At 51.2% G+C, this 16,752-nt stretch overlaps 2 protein-coding genes across 4 annotated transcripts; one reads left to right on the forward strand and one right to left on the reverse strand.

The window, feature by feature from the left end:
• The first annotated feature begins 62 nt into the window (after window positions 1–62).
• On the forward strand, window positions 63–15,126 carry VWA7 (von Willebrand factor A domain containing 7). 3 transcript variants are annotated; one of them, XM_053601381.1, is made up of 17 exons: window positions 63–341; window positions 656–904; window positions 1,186–1,467; window positions 1,929–2,025; window positions 2,567–2,677; window positions 3,099–3,294; window positions 3,389–3,558; window positions 7,027–7,139; window positions 7,815–7,931; window positions 8,667–8,849; window positions 10,963–11,095; window positions 11,783–11,935; window positions 12,050–12,142; window positions 12,537–12,838; window positions 12,925–13,064; window positions 13,251–13,425; window positions 13,542–15,126. In XM_053601381.1, exons 2-17 carry the CDS (start codon window positions 671–673, stop codon window positions 13,713–13,715), a joined length of 2,673 nt encoding a protein of 890 aa, XP_053457356.1. In that variant the 5' UTR covers window positions 63–341; window positions 656–670; the 3' UTR covers window positions 13,716–15,126. The 3 variants fall into 3 exon arrangements, 2 of the variants coding, with proteins under 2 accessions (XP_053457356.1, XP_053457357.1); XR_008382352.1 differs by lacking the exon at window positions 63–341 and having other exon boundaries at window positions 361–904; window positions 13,542–13,767; window positions 14,333–15,126; XM_053601382.1 differs by lacking the exon at window positions 63–341 and having other exon boundaries at window positions 361–904; window positions 12,537–12,817.
• Window positions 14,480–16,640, reverse strand: SAPCD1 (suppressor APC domain containing 1). The gene is made up of 5 exons (XM_053601397.1): window positions 16,286–16,640; window positions 15,898–16,038; window positions 14,902–14,997; window positions 14,708–14,797; window positions 14,480–14,613 (listed from the first exon to the last, which is right to left on the reverse strand). The coding sequence occupies exons 1-5, from the start codon at window positions 16,397–16,399 to the stop codon at window positions 14,518–14,520; spliced, it is 537 nt and encodes a 178-aa protein (XP_053457372.1). The 5' UTR covers window positions 16,400–16,640; the 3' UTR covers window positions 14,480–14,517.
• Between the last annotated feature and the right edge of the window lie 112 nt (window positions 16,641–16,752).

A 16,752-nucleotide genomic window follows, 5' to 3' on the forward strand; every position in this document is an offset into this window, starting at 1 on the left:
GTGAGCAGTGCTGGAGCAAGGAGCTGGTTCTGGGTGGCAGAGGGGTGCGTCTCTCTGGGTCTGTCCCTGGCACTGTGCCAGGCCTGAGTCATGCTGCTTACTGCCTTCCTCCCCAGCTCTCGCTCACCTCTGCACTGCGGGTGGAGGGAGACCCGCCCTGGCAGCCGCTGCTGCTTGTGGCCTTGGGCAGGCTTGAGCAGAGGGGCTGGGGCTGCTTGTCCTTACCCCACCCTGGTGGGGCCTCCCTCCCTCTCCCCTGAGTCCAGTTAATTATAACTCTGACCTAAGTACCCTGTGACGCCACGCTCGGGCCAGCTCTGCCCACGAGACCCAGCAACCAGGTAGGGAAAGGCCTGAGGAGACACTCAGACTTCCTATTCATGGGGGGTGTCCCTGGGGCAGGGCCAAGGACTTATCCTGGAGCTGGGAAGGAGGCCCCAGGGGAGAAGCCTTGGACCCAGACCCTGGCAGGTGCAGGTTTGTGTCCCTAGTGGCCTAAAGGCCCCCAGATTATCTGGGTGACTGAGGGGGAGAGGGCAGGGAAGGCAGGCTGGAGCAGACATGGTGTTTGAGGCAAAGCAGGTGCCCATGGAGACAGCTGGGCCTGCCCTGGAGTCGCCATCGCTTCTTTCCTTGAGAGTCTTCTGTTTCCCAGGTCCATGCCTCAGCCATGCTCTGTGCTGAGGTGTCCCCATCCCGCCCGGGCCCCTCAACGCTGCTTCTGCTGCAGCTGCTCCTGCCCCCCACATCTGCCTTCTTCCCCAACATCTGGAGCCTGCTGGCTGCCCCCGGCTCCATCACCCACCAGGACCTGACCGAGGATGCAGCGCTCAATGTCACCCTGCAGCTCTTCCTGGAGCAGCCGCCCCCAGGAAGCCCCTCCCTGCGTCTTGAGGACTTCCTGGTGAGCATTCCCCATTCCCTGAACCTTGAGGGCTCTGGTTGCCAAGAGAAGGGACACTCCCTGCCCCAGCTGCTCAGCACCCCACTTGTGGCAGCAACAATTCTCAGCAGTCCTAGCCCTAAAACCTAGTCCTTAGAACTGTCCAGGACTGCCCCTCTCTAGGCGGTCTCAGCACACTCAGTTCCATCTATACCCAGCTCCAATGCCAGTTGCTGAGATAATGGTGGGCAACAGTCCAACCCAAGGGGCTTCCCTAGAGCTCTTGTCCCCATTCTCACCAGGGCCGAACTCTCCTTGCCGATGACCTCTTTGCCGCCTACTTTGGACCTGGGTTTTCTTCCCGGCGCTTCCGAGCAGCCTTAGGTGAGGTATCTCGTGCCAATGCAGCCCAGGACTTCCTGTCGACTTCCAAGAATGACCCTGACCTGCACTTTGATGCTGAGCGACTGGGCCAGGGACGCACACGCCTGGTGGGAGCTCTGCGAGAGACCCTGGTAGCAGCCAGAGCTCTTGACCACAGCCTGGCTCGCCAGCGCCTTGGGGCTGCACTTCATGCCTTGCAGGTGAGAAGAGTTGGGGCATTGGCCCTTCCTGTCTGGGATGGAGGCCTTAATCTGGGAGCGATGCGCACTGCTTGACGGTGCCTTGGGGCTGTTCCCTAGCTCCCCACCTTCAAACTAGCAGTGCTTCCTGTGGGAGAAGCAAGGAGGGTGCTGTGGCTGGAGAGACGGGAAGGTGAGGAAGGAGGAAGAGGGGAGCAGTACTTTGTGCAGGGTCCTGTAGCCCCCGAGAGGCCCTCAGTTAAACTCAGAGTGAGGTGGGAAGAGACACTGGGACTGTCCCACTCGGGCAAAGCTCTGCTCTGAGTCATAGAGCAAGGGCAACAGGAGACAGGGGTTGTCTGGTGGAAGCAGTGGGGCTGGGATGAGACTTTCTGGGTGAGGAAGTTGGAGGCACATCCGGGCAGGAGATAGGGAGAACAGTCAGACTGGTGTCTGTTCCCCTTCTCCTATCCTGGGACCAGGATTTCTACAGTCACAGCAACTGGGTGGAACTGGGTGAGCAGCAGCCACACCCTCACCTCCTCTGGCCCAGGCCCGAGCTCCAGAGCCTGGCACAAGGTACTGCTGTGATCCCAGCGTTGAGGTGAAGCCCATGGAGCCACTTCCTCCATCCACTCAGCCACTATGTCACATCCTGAGGTCACTCACATAGGTCATCTCCACAAGGACCGTGAGGCCCCCCCAGTCCAACCAAAGGCTGGGTTAGTTAAGTGGTTTCCCATGGGGAAAGCAGCCAGGACCAGGTCTCCAGACCTCAGTCCAGTCTTTCTTGCAGCTTCCTTCCACTGCTGGCTCACTGGAGCCTCCCTTCATCCTCCCAACCAAACTAGGACTCAGAAGCTGCCTTCATCCATTACAGGTTCATGTCCTGTGGGCATTGCAGAGGGCACAATCCCTGTAGGATTGGTCCCCACCTTCCCTGGTTTTCTAGCCCAGTCCCAGTCACAAATATTCAGTGTCACTGCTGGCCCATGAATCCTAAGGTTTTCATACAGAAAGCTCACCGTGGGCTCCAGCCCTGTCCCAGTGAAGTTTGGGTGGACAGGGATGAAGGCCAGGGTAGCAGTCTCACCTTAACCTACTTGCCCTCTCTCCTCAGTGAGTGATCCTACTTGCTCCGATTGTGAAGAGTTGAGCTGCCCTAGGAATTGGCTGGGCTTCACACTGCTCACCTCTGGCTACTTTGGAACTCATCCCCCAAAACCTCCAGGTATCAGGCAGGAAAACTCCCCAGAAAGAAGAGGAGAAAGTCACCGCCTTTGATCCCTTGCAAGACCTCAGTTCTTAGGTCCTGTTCCCTTTCCTGGGGCATCACTGCCTAGAAGGAGGAGATGTCAGGAGTGGGGACCTGGAGGAAGGCCCACTGAGGGGGCGTGATCCTTGGGTTGGGGAGCAGGTTCTTGCTCAGTTGATGGAATTTCTCCATTGCTATGGGAAGCTTTGGGGGTGTGGCTGGAGAGATCAGAGATCCTCCTTGTGCTGTGGTGACTGCTTTCCACAAAGTGTCATTGTTTCCTGCTGATCCTTTGCTGAAGGGTAAAAGGGACAGGCCAGGTCAGAAAGAATCTCTTTTTCTCAGGAGGGAGTGGGCTTCTGACCTCCTGCTCTTTAGATCCCTTTCCCCATCCCAGGGAAATGTAGCCACGGTGGCCATTTTGACCGGAGCAGCTCTCACCCACCCCGGGGAGGCATCAACAAGGACAGCACATCCCCAGGTTTCTCCCCCCACCACATGCTACACCCTCAGGCTGCAAAGCTGGCCCTTCTAGCCTCCATCCAGGCCTTCAGCCTGCTACGAAGCCGCCTAGGAGACAGGGATTTCTCCAGGTGAGTCACCTCCAAGACATGGACAGGTGCTCCTGGGGGAGCTGCTAGAGACAAACACTCAGACCTTTCATTGTGTGTCTGGCCTGCTCCCCAGGCTGCTGGACATCACCCCAGCCTCCAGCCTGAGCTTTGTCCTAGACACCACAGGCAGTATGGGCGAAGAGATCAATGCTGCCAAAATCCAGGCACGCCACATTGTCGAGCAGCGGCGGGGCAGTCCCATGGAGCCTACCTACTACATCCTGGTGCCTTTCCATGACCCAGGTAACTATGGTCTGGCTAGGAGAATGGAGGGAAGGAAAGTCCAGGGCAAGGGATAAAGGCCTTTGATGAGGGCCTTTATGACTCTACTTTTTTTTTTTTTTTTTTAATTTTTAAAAATTTTTATTGTAGAGACAGTCTCACTTTATTGCTCTCGTAGAGTGCAGTGGAGTCACAGCTCACAGCAACCTCCAACTTCTGGGCTTAGGCCATTGTCTAGCGTCAGGGAGGAGCTGGGACTACAGGCACCCACCAAAACGCCCGGCTATTTTTTTGTTGCAGTTTGGCCGGGGCCGGGTTTGAAACTGCCACCCTCAGTATATGGGGCCAGCGCCCTACCCACTGAGCCACAGGTGCTGCCCATGACTCTACTTTTTTAATAAAATGGCGGCATGTCCTGTGGTCCTGAGTGAACCTTCACTGGGTATCTGTGTGCATATGGAAAACAAGCAGCCATTTCTTCCACTGTTTCCAAAATGACAGCACTTTCCTTATGACTTTAATGCATAATCCAAGCTTAGGTACATGTCCTCTGCTTTCTTAGGCTTCCATACTAAAAAGCCATTTTCTTTCTTTTTTGAGACAGAGTCTCAAGCTGTAGCCCAGGATAGAGTGCTGTAGCATCATAGCTCACAACAACCTCAAACTCTTGGGCTTAAGTGATTCTCTTGCCTCAGCCTCCCAAAGTAGCTGGGACTACAGGTGTCCAGCACAACATCTAGCTCTTTTTTGTTGTTGCAGTTCTCATTGTTGTTTTAGTTGGTCCGGGCAGGGTTTGAACCTGCCAGCCTCAGTGTATGTGGCTGGCACCCTACCCACTGAGCTACAGGCGCCGCCCTAAAAAGCCATTTTCAATTCTTTTTATTTCCTGCAGATGTGATTGGGCTGATGATAGGGGTTAGTGAGGTTAGGCCCGTGGGAAGTGTCTGAGATAGCTAGTTATATTGTAATCTTTTTCCTGCTGTATTGGACTATCTGGTCTTGGGTCCATCAGTCTTACTATGTCCTTAGGCTAGTGTTTTAACATTCTTTTCCCTCAATTTCATCAGCCATAAAATGAGTCAGTACCTGCTTTATCTTGCCTAACACCTGGGTTGAAATGATAATCAGATAAAATGCCTACTGGACTGAGAATTCCCTAAGGGCAGGGGTTTGAGTCTTTTTGTCTGCATAAATCTTATAGTGGCTGGCATTTAATAGGGACTTATTACATGTTTCATAAAGATATGAATAATTAAGAATTTAATGCTTGATCAGGAAGACCAAAGCAGGAGGATCACTTGAGCTCAGGAGTTCAAGACCAACCTGAGCAAGGAATAAAGCCTTCTGATGAGGCAGTGGGCCTCATGACTCTACTTTTTTAACAACCTACAAAAAAAAAAAAAAACCCACAAAAAACAGAAAACTTAGCAGGGTCCAGGCACAGTGGGTCACAGTACACAGCACTCTGGGAGGCTGAGGTGGGTAGATTGCTTGAGCTCAGGAGTAAGAGACCAGCCTGAGCAAGAGCAAGACCCTGTCTTTATTAAAAGTAGAAAACACAGCAGGTCATTGTGGCACACACCTATAGTCCTAGCTACTTGGGAGGCTAAGGCAAGAGGATTGCTCAAGCTCAAGAGTTTAAGGTTGCTGTGAGCTATGATGCCACAGCACTCTACCCAGGGCAACTGAGTGAGACTCTGTTTCAAAAAAGAAAAGAAAAGAAAACTTAGCCAGATGTGATGGTGGTGGTACCTGTAGTCCCAGCAGGCTGAGGCAGGAAGATCCTGTGAGCCCAGGAGTTTGAGGTTGCAGTGAGATATGATGCCACAGCACTATGCCCAGGGCTACAGAGTGAGACTCTGTCTCAAATAATAACAATAATAATAATTTAGTGCTTACTATGCATCAAGACATTATTCTAAGATATATAGAATCAACTCAGTTTATCCTCCCAATAAGCCTCTGAAGTAAGTGCTATTATTGTCTTATTATTTTCTATTATGTTTAGAGAGTGCACTTTCCCACAGGGCACCTAGTCCTGCCCTGTTCTGCCCCACACTGACAAGTATAAGGAGCTATATAAATATAGTAGATCCTCTCTAAGTTGACCACCAAGGGACTGTAACAAACTGGTCAACACACAGACATGGTCAACGTAAGGAAATAGGCCTACTATACCAATATGCACATGTGGTGCCTGTCTGGTCTATGAAAAGTAGATCAACTTTAGGTCAGTGTAGGGAAGTGGTCAACTATAGTGTAGGGAAGTGGTCAACTATAGAGACTCTACTGTGTATGGGAATATTGTTCTTTCAATACTTGTCCACTAGTGGCGCCTATAGCTCAGTGGGTAGGGTGCCAGCCACATACACTGAAGCTGGTGGGTTCAAATTCATCCCAGGCCAGCTAAAACAACAATGACAACTGCAAGCAAAAAAATAGCCAGGTGTTGTGGTGGGCGCCTGTAGTCCCAGCTACTTGGGAGGCTGAGGCAAGAGAATCACTTTAGCCCAGGAGTCTGAGGTTGCTGTGAGCTATGACGCCATGGCACTCTTCCAAGGGCTACAGCAAATACTTGTCCACTGGCCAGGTGAGATGGCTCACACCTATAATCCTTGCATTCTGGGAGAGAATCACCTGAGCTCAGGAGTTCAAGACCAGCCTGAGCAAGAGTGAGACGTTGTCTCTAAAAATAGCTAAGGTGTTGTGGTGGGCTCCTGTCGTTCCAGCTACTGGGGAGGCTGAGGCATGAGGATCGCTTGAGCCCAAGAGTTTGAGGTTGCTGTGAGTTATGACACCACAGCACTCAAACCCAGAGCAACTAAATGAGACTCTGTCACAAACAAATAAACAACAACAAAAAAAACTTGTCCACCCCTGGAGCATAGTAGATCTCTTAACTGGGAAGGTAGGTGTGGGTAGGAATGAGAGGAGTTCTTTTTTTTTTTTGAGACAGAGTCTCACTTTGTCGCCCTCGGTAGAATGCCGTGGCATCACATTTCACAGCAACCTCCAGCTCTTGGTCTTAGGCAATTCTCTTGCCTCAGCCTCCTGAGTAACTGGGACTACAGGTGCCCGCCACAACGTCTGGCTATTTTTTTGTTGCAATTTGGCCAGGACCGGGTTTGAACCCACCACCCTTGGTATATGGGGCTGGTGCCCTACTCACTGAGCCACAGGCACTGCCTCCCTCCCTTTTTTTTCTTTTTTGATGGCATCACAGCTCACAGCAACCTCAAACTCCTCGGCTCAAGTGATTCTCTTGCCTCAGCCTCCCCAGTAGCTGGGACTACAGGCACCTGCCACAACACTCGGCTATTTTTAAATAGGGGATCTCGCTCCTGGTCAGGCTGATCTCAAACCCGTGGGCTCAGGCAATCCACCTGCCTCAGCCTCCCAGAGTGCTAGGATTACAGGCATGAGCCACGGAGCCTGGCCTTAAGAGGAGCTGTTTCCTCACTCATCTCAATCTCCTGTCCCCCTCCCCAGGGTTCGGCCCTGTCTATAAGACCAGTGACCCTGACAGCTTCTGGCAACAACTCAATGAGATCCATGCCTTGGGGGGTGGAGACGAGCCTGAGATGTGCCTGTCAGCCCTAGAGGTCTGGCCCCTCCCTTCCTCGTTCCTTCTTACCCCTCTTTCCAGGTTGCCACTAGAGGGAACTAGATCTTTCCTAGGGCTCCCCACTTCCTTCTCTCAACTTCTGTCATTGGGTTCCACTAGCTTCTCTGTCCTCCTTACCCCTGCTCTACTCATTCCCTTGCCCCTTTTTTGGGTTTTTTTGTTTGTTTGTTTGTTTGTTTTTACAAATCCACATTTATTTATTTACTTTTCATTAGTTTAAATCCTTGAGGGGTCAGCATCACACAGATTCTGTGTCTAATAGTATTAGCAGGAAGATTGCTTTGGAATTTGTCATGAACCACTGATGCCATGGGCCCCACTTACCATTCCCCAGATTACTTTGGTTTTGTTCAGTCTACCACCAGGAGTCACTATGTTGTTCTTTGCTTTGTATACATAAGCACATCTCTTGCCCAAATAGAATTCAGTTTCATCTCAGACATGAACACCTACAATTTTAAGAAGAGCTGTGTGCTCTCCTTGGTTCTGGAGACCCTGCTTGGAGCCAGCAAAAATGGCCCTTGGACCACAGCCTTCTAGACATATTTGCCTTTTAGAAATGATGTTCCTAGCAGTCTTCTAAAGGCTCCAAGATGGCAGAAAGAGAGCAGATATTTGCCATTTTAACACCTGTCTTTTCCCTCTCTTTCAGTTGGCCCTGCTGCATACACCTCCACTCTCAGACATCTTTGTCTTCACGGATGCCTCCCCCAAAGATGCCTTTCTCACCAACCGGGTGGAATCCCTGACTCAGGAGCGGCGCTGCAGGGTGAGCACAATGTGGGAGACCCAGTGTTAGCCACCCAGGGATGTAGGAGATCCTGTGACGACAGTCTGATAACAAGGGTCATGTTACACTATTGTGGCCCAACCAGCCTTGGCGTGTGGTAGGAGAAATGGGCGTACTATTTTTTCATATCTTTGACAATACTAAAAAATGGGAGATCCTACCCTTAGTGATGCTGAATTTATACACTATTTGAAGAACTGGAGATCTGATTTTTTTTTCTTTTTTATTGAGACAGAGTCTCAAGCTGTCACCGTGGCTAGAGTGCCTTAGTGCCACAGCTCACAGCAACCTCAAACTCTTGGACTTAAGCGATTCTCTTGCTCAGCCTTCCAAGTAGCTGGGACAACAGGCCCCCACCACAATGCCTGGCTGTTTTGCATTGCAGTTGTCGTTGTTTTAGCTAGCCTGGGCTGGGTTTGAACCCTCCAGCTTCAGTGTATGTGGCCGGCGTCCTACCCACTGAGTTAAGGCACCGCCTGGAGATCTGATTGTTAAAAATCTACTGTGAAATGTTGATAGTTACAAGGGGGTGGCCAACAACTAACTGAAGCATCCAGGCAATTATGTCACTGGGAGAACCTACTGCAGCAGCAAGAGGGTAATGGAGACAACTTACTGCTAATCATAAGTTCTGAAGAAAGCCTGAGCACAGGGATCCTCATTTTAATAGTGCCACTTGGATACCCCAAGCACTGGGCTCTCTTCTGGCTGTAGGTAACATTCCTGGTGACTGAAGACCCATCAAGTGTTCAGAGCCGAGCTCGGCGTGAGGTGTCCTCTCTGCGTTTTGAGCCATACAAAGAGGTGGCCCGAGCCTCAGGAGGAGAGGTGATCTTCACCAAAGACCAGCACATTCAGGATGTGGCAGCTGTTGTTGGGGAGAGCATGGCTGCCCTGGTGAGTATGTGAGGGCCACAGGGGCTGGTGCCCTCAATTCAGAGCTGAAGGGTGGTGACCCTGTGTTTCTTCTTGTAGAAGGGGAATGACTTACATTGCTGTGTTGCTATTCCAGTCACAGGGGTGGGAAAGGAAGCGTCTCTCCCTCTGAGGTCCGCTACTACCACTTTCCACATTGTCCTTCCATATTAGTAAAGCCCTCCCCAACATGGGTCTCCACTATTCTCCCCCCAGGGTTACCACAGAAAGTCTTGTCATCTTTTTTTTGTGTGTGTGTGACAGAGTCTTACTATCTCACCCTCCCCTAGACTGCCGTGGCGTCACAGCTCACAGCAACCTCCAACTCTTGGGCTTAAGCAATTCTCTTGCCTCTGCCTCCCAAGTAGCTGAGACTATAGGCGCCTGCCACAACGCCCGGCTGTTTTTGGTTGCAGCCATCATTGTTTGGCAGGCTGGGGCTGGATAGGAACCCGCCAGCTCAGGTGTATGTGGCTGGCACCTTAGCCGCTTAAGCCACAGGCGCCGAGCCACACCCCACTATTTTTTGTTGCAGTTGTCATTGCTGTTTAGCTGGCCCAGACAAGGTTTAAACCTGCCAGCCTGGGTGTATGTGCCTGGCACCCTACCCACTGAGCTGTGGGCACTGCCTTTTTTTTTTTTTTTTTTTTGAGACAGAGCCTCAAGCTGTCACCCTGGGTAGAGTGCCATGGCATCACAGCTCACAGCAACCTCCAACTCCTGGGTTCAAGTGATTCTCCTGCCTCTGCCTCCCAAGTAGCTGGGACTATAGGCGCCCACCACAACGCCCGGCTATTTTTTGGTTGCAGCTATCATCGTTGTTTAGTGGGCTCGGGCTGGATTCGAACCTGCCAGCTCAGGTGTATGTGTCTGACGCCTTAGCCATTTGAGCCACAGGTATCAAGCCAGGCACTGCCTTTAAAAATATATATATGTTTTTTTTTTCGGGCAGCGCCTGTGGCTCAGTGAGTAGGGCGCTGGCCCCATATACCGAGGGTGGTGGGTTCAAACCAAGCCCCACTTGAAACTGCAACAAAAAAATAGCCAGGCGTTGTAGCGGGCGCCTATAGTCCCAACTGCTCAGGAGGCTGAGGCAAGAGAATCATGTAAGCCCAAGAGCTGGAGGTTGCTGTGAGCCGTGTTACATCATGGCACTCTGTCTCTACAAAAAATAAAAAAAAAAAAACATAAAAAAAATTTTTTTTTTCTTTTTTGTTGTAGTTGTCATTGTTGTTTAGCAGGCCTGGGCCAGGTTCGAATCAGCCAGCCCTGGTGTACGTGGCTGGTGCCTTAACCACTGAGCTATGGGCACCAAGTCGGCTTGCCATCTTTTAAAGGGGGATAAGAAGTGATTGCCTCAGGTGGCACCTGTGGTTCAGTGGTGCCAGCCCCATATACCAAGGGTGGTAGGTTCGAACCTGGCCCCCGGCCAAACTGTAACAAAAAATAGTGGGACATTGTGGCAGACGCCTCTAGTCCCAGCTACTTGGGAGACTGAAGCAAGAGAATCACCTAAGCCCAAGAGCTAGAGGTTGCTATGAGATGTGATGCCACAGCACTCTACCAAGGGCGACAAAGTGGGACTCTGTCTCTAAAAAAAAAAAAAGAAGTGATTGCCTCATCTTGAATCCCTTGCCTCTAGCTGTTTCTTTTCTTTTTTTTTTTTTTTTTGTAGAGACAGAGTTTCACTTTATGGCCCTAGGTAGAGTGACATGGCATCACACAGCTCACAGCAACCTCCAACTCCTGGGCTTAAGCGATTCTCTTGCCTCAGCCTCCCAAGTGCTGGGACTACAGGCACCAGCCACAACTCCTGGCTATTTTTTTGTTGCAGTTTGGCCGGGGCTGGATTTGAACCCGCCACCCTCGGTATATAGGGCCGGCACCTTACTGACTGAGCCACAGGTGTTGCCCGCCTGTAGCTGTTTCATTGGCCATAATAATTTCATCCCTGGCTCTGTGCCCCTCTTTCACTGTATTCCTTCTCCAAGTGTGACTTGGTTTCTTTCTGTCTCTACATTTCTCCTGTCTTTGTTCCCATCTTATTCCATACCTTGTCTTTTCCCTCATTTATTGATCTTGCCCATTCCTTAAGGTGACTCTTCCCCTGGACCCTCCTGTTATGGTGCCTGGGAGACCCCTTGTGTTCAGTGTGGATGGGCTGCTTCGGAAGGTCACAATTCGTATCCATGGGGAGATCAACAACTTTTGGATCAAGAACCCGGCAGGTACCTCCCTGTGTCTCAAGGCAGAGTGAAGTGGAATGGGGAATGGAAAATCAAGGGAGATATACTAAGAGAAGAGAATCATTTCACCTGACAATCTCTCTCTCTCTTTTTTTTTTTTTTTCTTTTTTTGAGACAGAGTCTCAAACTGTCATCCTGGATCGAGCAAACTCTTGGGCTCAGGCAATTCTCTTGCCTCAGCCTCCCAAGTAGCTGGGACTACAGATGCCTGCCACAATGCCTGGCTATCTTTTGGTTGCAGTTGTCGTTGCTTTTTAGCTGGCGCAGGCTGGGTTCGAACCTGTGAGCCTCAGTGTTATGTGGCTGGAGCCCTTCCCCACTGAGCTATGGGTGCCTCCCGACAATCTCCTTTTTATTTTTATTTTTATTTTATTTATTTATTTTTTGAGACAGAGTCTCACTATGTCGCCCTCGCTAGAGTGCCATGGCATCACAGCTCACAGCAACCTCAAACTCTTGGGCTTGAGTGATTCTCTTGCCTCAGACTCCCAAGTAGCTGAGACTATAGGCACCCATCACCACGCCCAGCTATTTTTTTGTTGCAGTTGTCATTGTTTAGCTGTCATGGGCGGGGTTCAAACCTGCCAGCCTTGGTGTATGTGGCTGGCGCCATAACCACTGTGCTACAGGCACTGAGCCGCACCTGACAATCTCTTGCTCTGATCCCAGGGATCTCCCAGGGCCAGGAGGAAGGCATGGGTCCTCTAGGTTACACTCGCCGCTTTGGGCAGTTCTGGACCGTGACTGTGATTGACCCCCCTCAGACAGGAACCTGGGAGATCCAGGTCACAGCTGAGGGTACCCCCCGGGTGAGAGTGCAAGGTAAGGAGGAAGGTATTCCTCCCTGGAAAGGGGAAGGAGAGACTGCAGACCTCGGGGAGATAGATCAGTCACATTCCTCTGGGGAAAGTCTCTGATCCCTTTGGCCTCTCTCAGCCCAGACCTCCCTGGACTTCCTCTTCCATTTTGGAATCTCTGTGGAGGATGGACCCCACCCTGGCCTTTACCCCCTGACTCAGCCAGTTGCAGGTACGTCTATTCCCTGACCCTTCCCCAGTTTGTGTGTTATATACACACATATATTTACAGACACACACACATACAAATGTATACATGTATGCATATACTATCCATATGTATGTACATCTTGTTATTGAGTTATAACTTACATATAGTAAAGTACAATAAACTTAAGTGTACTGCTTGTTGGATTTCATATAACACGCCAATGTAACCATCACCAGTTCAAGATATAGAACATTTCCCCCACCCTAGGTCCCCCTCCAGGTGCTGCCACCAGCACCCCTCGGGTAACCCATTTCCCCATCCATACCCTTAGTCCTACTCTGAAAGCCATTCATTCCCCCTGTGTCACCCAATCTCACGCAGAGCACTGTTTTCCCCTCCCTTTCCCTCTTCCCAGGTCTCCAAACCCAGCTGCTGGTTGAAGTGACAGGGTTGGGTTCCAGAGGCAACTCTGGGGATCCCTGGCCGTATTTCTCCCATGTCATCCTTCGAGGGGTATCGGAGGGTACCGAACTGGGCCGAGTACCTTTGGAGCCCGTGGGACCTCCAGAGCGAGGTCTCCTGGTGGCCTCTCTACCGCCTATGCTGTTATCCACCCCTGGACCCTTCTCCCTGGAGCTGCTTGGCCAGGATGGAGAGGGGCGGCATCTGCACAGGACAGCCCCTCAGCCTTGCAAGGTAGCGCCTGTGCTTCTGGAGGTGAGACGCAAGGGGAAGGTGCCCCCTTGTGGCTGGGGCTGGAGGGAGCTCGAGTGGCTCCTGCCCTGACCAGCTCTTCTCTGCAGCTCAGTGGCCCCCAGAGTTTCTTGACCCCGGGCAGCAGGGTTCCGCTCAGTCTCCACATCGCCAGCTTCTCGGGCCCTCAGGATCTTGACCTTAGGACATCTGTGAATCCCAGCTTTGCCCTCACCTCCAACCTATCCAAGTGAGCCTCCCTCACCACCCATCTCCTTCTGGCCACGCCTCTTGGCTCTCTGGGCACGGGGTTTGATACTTTGGCCCAAGCTCTTTATCCCAAGCCCGGCTCTGGCCCCTTCCAATCGGCTCCGTCCCTGACTCCCCGCTACGGGCCGGCGCTAGCTTCAGCCAGACTTCTGGGACCTTCCTGCAGGGCTCACCTGGAACAGAATGAGTCTGCCTGGGGCCGCCTGTGGCTGGAGGTCCCGAACTCAGCCGCCTCGAACTCCGTGGTGATGGTGACTGTGACTGCAACAGGTCAAGAAGGCAGCCCAGTACCCCCGACCCATGTTTTCCTGCGCCTCCTGGTGCTGGCCCCAGCCCCGCAGGTGAGGTTTTCCCACTTTCCGTCGCAGGGTGGGCAGGGGAGGGGGTGGGAGGGCGGTGTAGGCTTAATTTGGGTATAGCTCTAGTTGACCCTATGTTCTCTCCTTCTTACCCCTAGGACCAGCTCGCTGTCCCTGCCCACTCATCTGGCCCTGTCCTCACCACACCCACCCCTGTCTTTTGCTCTGTCACTTTGGTGACTCAGGACAGGGCTGAGAGAGGGCTGGCTGGCAACCCCTGCTGGGGCACAGTTGGAGGAGTGCTGCTCCTGCTAGGCCTGGCCTCCTGGTGATGCAACAGCCCCTGGAGGGATAGGTCTCTCCTATTTTCAATCTGCCTTATTGGTAAGGTCACATGGGACCTTGGGGGCTTATCTCTCCTAGCCAAGATGGAAATTTTCCTTCTCATGCACTTGTCCCTTGCCTTTCTTAAAACTGTAAGATTGAGATAGAGGGCAGAGGATTTTCCCACAATGCATTTTCCCTAACCCTATGGGAAACAAACCAAAGGAATTTTTGGAAAAATTTCTTTTCTTTTTTTTTTTTTTTCAGTTTTTGGCTGGAGCTGGGTTTGAACCCACCACCTACAGCATATGGGGCCAGTGCCTTATTCCTTTGAGCCACAGGCACCGCCCGGAAAAATTTATTTTCAATTTCTCTGTAGCATCTTTATTCCACTAACTATTGATGCTTTCCCAGGCTCAGGTAGAGAAGAAGATATCAAGGAGGAGATGAGGTTTGGGAGTAGAGTAGGAAGGTACCAGAAAGTGTTATTTATAGATTGTTTTTATTTTAAATTCTGGAGAAGCTTCTGTTTTATTTTTATATTTAAGGCTTAAGAACAGTTTCAATAAACATGTCTTCTTCCCAGAGGGATTTCAAAGAGAGATAATTTTTGCACATCATATAGGGCATGACACACCAAGAATATGAAAGGAAAGTTTTCAGGAGCAGAGGAAACTTTACACCAAGATGTCTGAACTTCATGGACCCACTACCTGGAGCCATTTAGCTGCTGAGTTAAGAAACAGAATAAGGAGGCTGGAGGTTTGACTCAGCGTCCTCGTTCACCAGACTAAGGGGAGTGAGGAGGGTTCAGACACAGGTAGGGCCCTTTTGTCCCTTGGGGCATCTCAGTTGAGCCTTCTCCCCTTTTGGGTGGCTGACTCCTTTCTGCTGCCTTGACAACTCCTGGAGAAGAGGAGAGAAATGAGCTGGGTATCTATGCCCCTCCCTTCCTTGTGGGGTGGGGGCTCTGCTCTCCCCTTACACCTGTATGGTTTACCTGTTGCTGCCATAAGTTCTGCTTCCATGGCCTTTCCTTCCAATCCTGGGGAGCACAGGAACTAGTCTTGTTCAGGGGACATGAGGAGAACTGGGGGGAGATTCGCTGTGTTTTCTGCTAAACCGATGCTGACCCCAACATTCCCCTCAATAGTTGCACTTCCCAAACATCTGAACCAAAGACAATAAACTCACCTTCCCCTGAATCAGATTCTGCAAACAGATGTTCACCTTTTGAATCTGGGCTAACTGGGGACCACCAGGATCTGGGTGTAAATCTGTTAGAAAATTCTAAAGGAGGAGTTGGATGCTGATAACATAGTAAAAACCTGAGATCCATCAGTGTAGCCTGGCTTATTGTACCCTCAATGAATCCCCAACAATAAAAAAAAAAACAAAAAAAACCTGAGGTCCACCTGCCACTCTTTTCCACTACCACAGGCTGACTCTCTCCTCATCTGGATCCCTTCATCCCAATACCCTCCCTAGCAGGGGGGAAAATCTAATACTCTCCCTTTCCATTTACATTTTTATTTATTTATTTATTTATTATGAGACAGAATCTCATTCTGTTGCCCCACCTAGAGTGCAATGGCATCATCACAGTTCACTGCCACCCCACCCTTCTGGGCTCAAGCAATCCTCTTGCTTCAGCCTCCAGAGTAGCTGAAACTAAAGGTGCTCACCACAATGCCAACTAATTTTTTCTATTTTTAGTAGAGATAGGGTTTGCTCTTGCTCAGGCTGGTCTCTAATTCCTGAGCTCAAGGAATCCTCCCACTTTGGCCTCCAGAGTGCTAGGATTACAGGCATGAATCATCACCCAAGTTCCCCTCCATCTCTTTATCATTTCAGTTTCTCCATCCCCTCAGATAGCATAATTCCCCCTTTCTCTATTATTTATGAATTTTCCCAGTCCATCCCTGCTTTATTGGAATAATCCAGGCCACACCCACATCTCTGTGGAGTGATCCAAACTATCTCTCTGAATGGAATGCTGACCAGCCTCCTCCAGCCCCAACAATGAACACCAACAAAATGCTTGGTGTCATCCTGTCATTATGATGCTGCCTCCAATTCCTGATCTGTGCCCATTAACTCTCCCCTCTCCAGAGTGGTCTCAGGCTGTGTCCACACATGCCCTACTCTCCCTCCTCTGCCACCCATTCACACAGAGGCGCAGCCCCATACCTCACCAAGGGCCCCCAGATGCAGCTGCTGTCGCTGCGCCTCCCTTAGACGGTCTTCAAACCAGGCCTGGCCATGCTCTAGCAGCTCCAGCCCTTGCCATAGGGCATCCTGTTCTCTCTCCAGAGCTTGCATCCTTTGCAGCTGGAAAGGACAAGAAGCAGAGGCTGACTCTTGTACAACATCAGGGCTGTGGGTCATGGCCCTTTCCATTCCTGGTTGAGTTTACTGTCTGGTCACTAAGTGTGAGCCCAGACTGGCCACTGAGGACCTGGAGGCCAGGGGAGAGTAGGCAGGAAGATTTTGTGGGTCCTCAACTACAGAGGAAATATAAAGGGCAGATTTAAAGAAAGGGGGTCCTCCTGGGATCTCTTGTTGGGGTAATACTCACCCAAAGGAAGAAGCTCTGGGCCCCTGGGTCTTGGCGGCTTGTCCCCAGTGGCAGCAGCAGAACTGTGTAGGGAGCCTGCACCAGGGGCAGCCCACCAGGACCCTGGCTCCCCATGGTTCTGTGGTGGGAAGGGTGGAGCCACTCTCACTGGTGCAGTCTGGGCTGGTCCCTCCCCCTCCATCCCTGCCTTTATACCCATCCTGCCTTGTCTTTCAGTCTCTCAGGCCCCTTCCTGCAGTGTGTGTCTGAGGCCGGGATGTTCCTACTTAAGGGGAGGAGACCATCCTCTCCACAGGGCCCCTGTGTCTTCCTTCTAATCTGTTTTTGTAGGGCCTCTCTAAAGTGATTTGGTCTCATGAATTCCCTGTGGGCAGAATCTAGGGTTTCCCTCATTTTTAATGAGGCAGGGCGAGTTTCTCTGTGGACTCCTGCTTGGTGTTTTGGCTCTTTCCTATTCTCTTGTTTTG

The sequence above is a fragment of the Nycticebus coucang genome, chromosome 9 (genome assembly GCF_027406575.1).
Source record: "Nycticebus coucang isolate mNycCou1 chromosome 9, mNycCou1.pri, whole genome shotgun sequence".
In the NCBI taxonomy this organism is placed as follows: domain Eukaryota; kingdom Metazoa; phylum Chordata; class Mammalia; order Primates; family Lorisidae; genus Nycticebus; species Nycticebus coucang.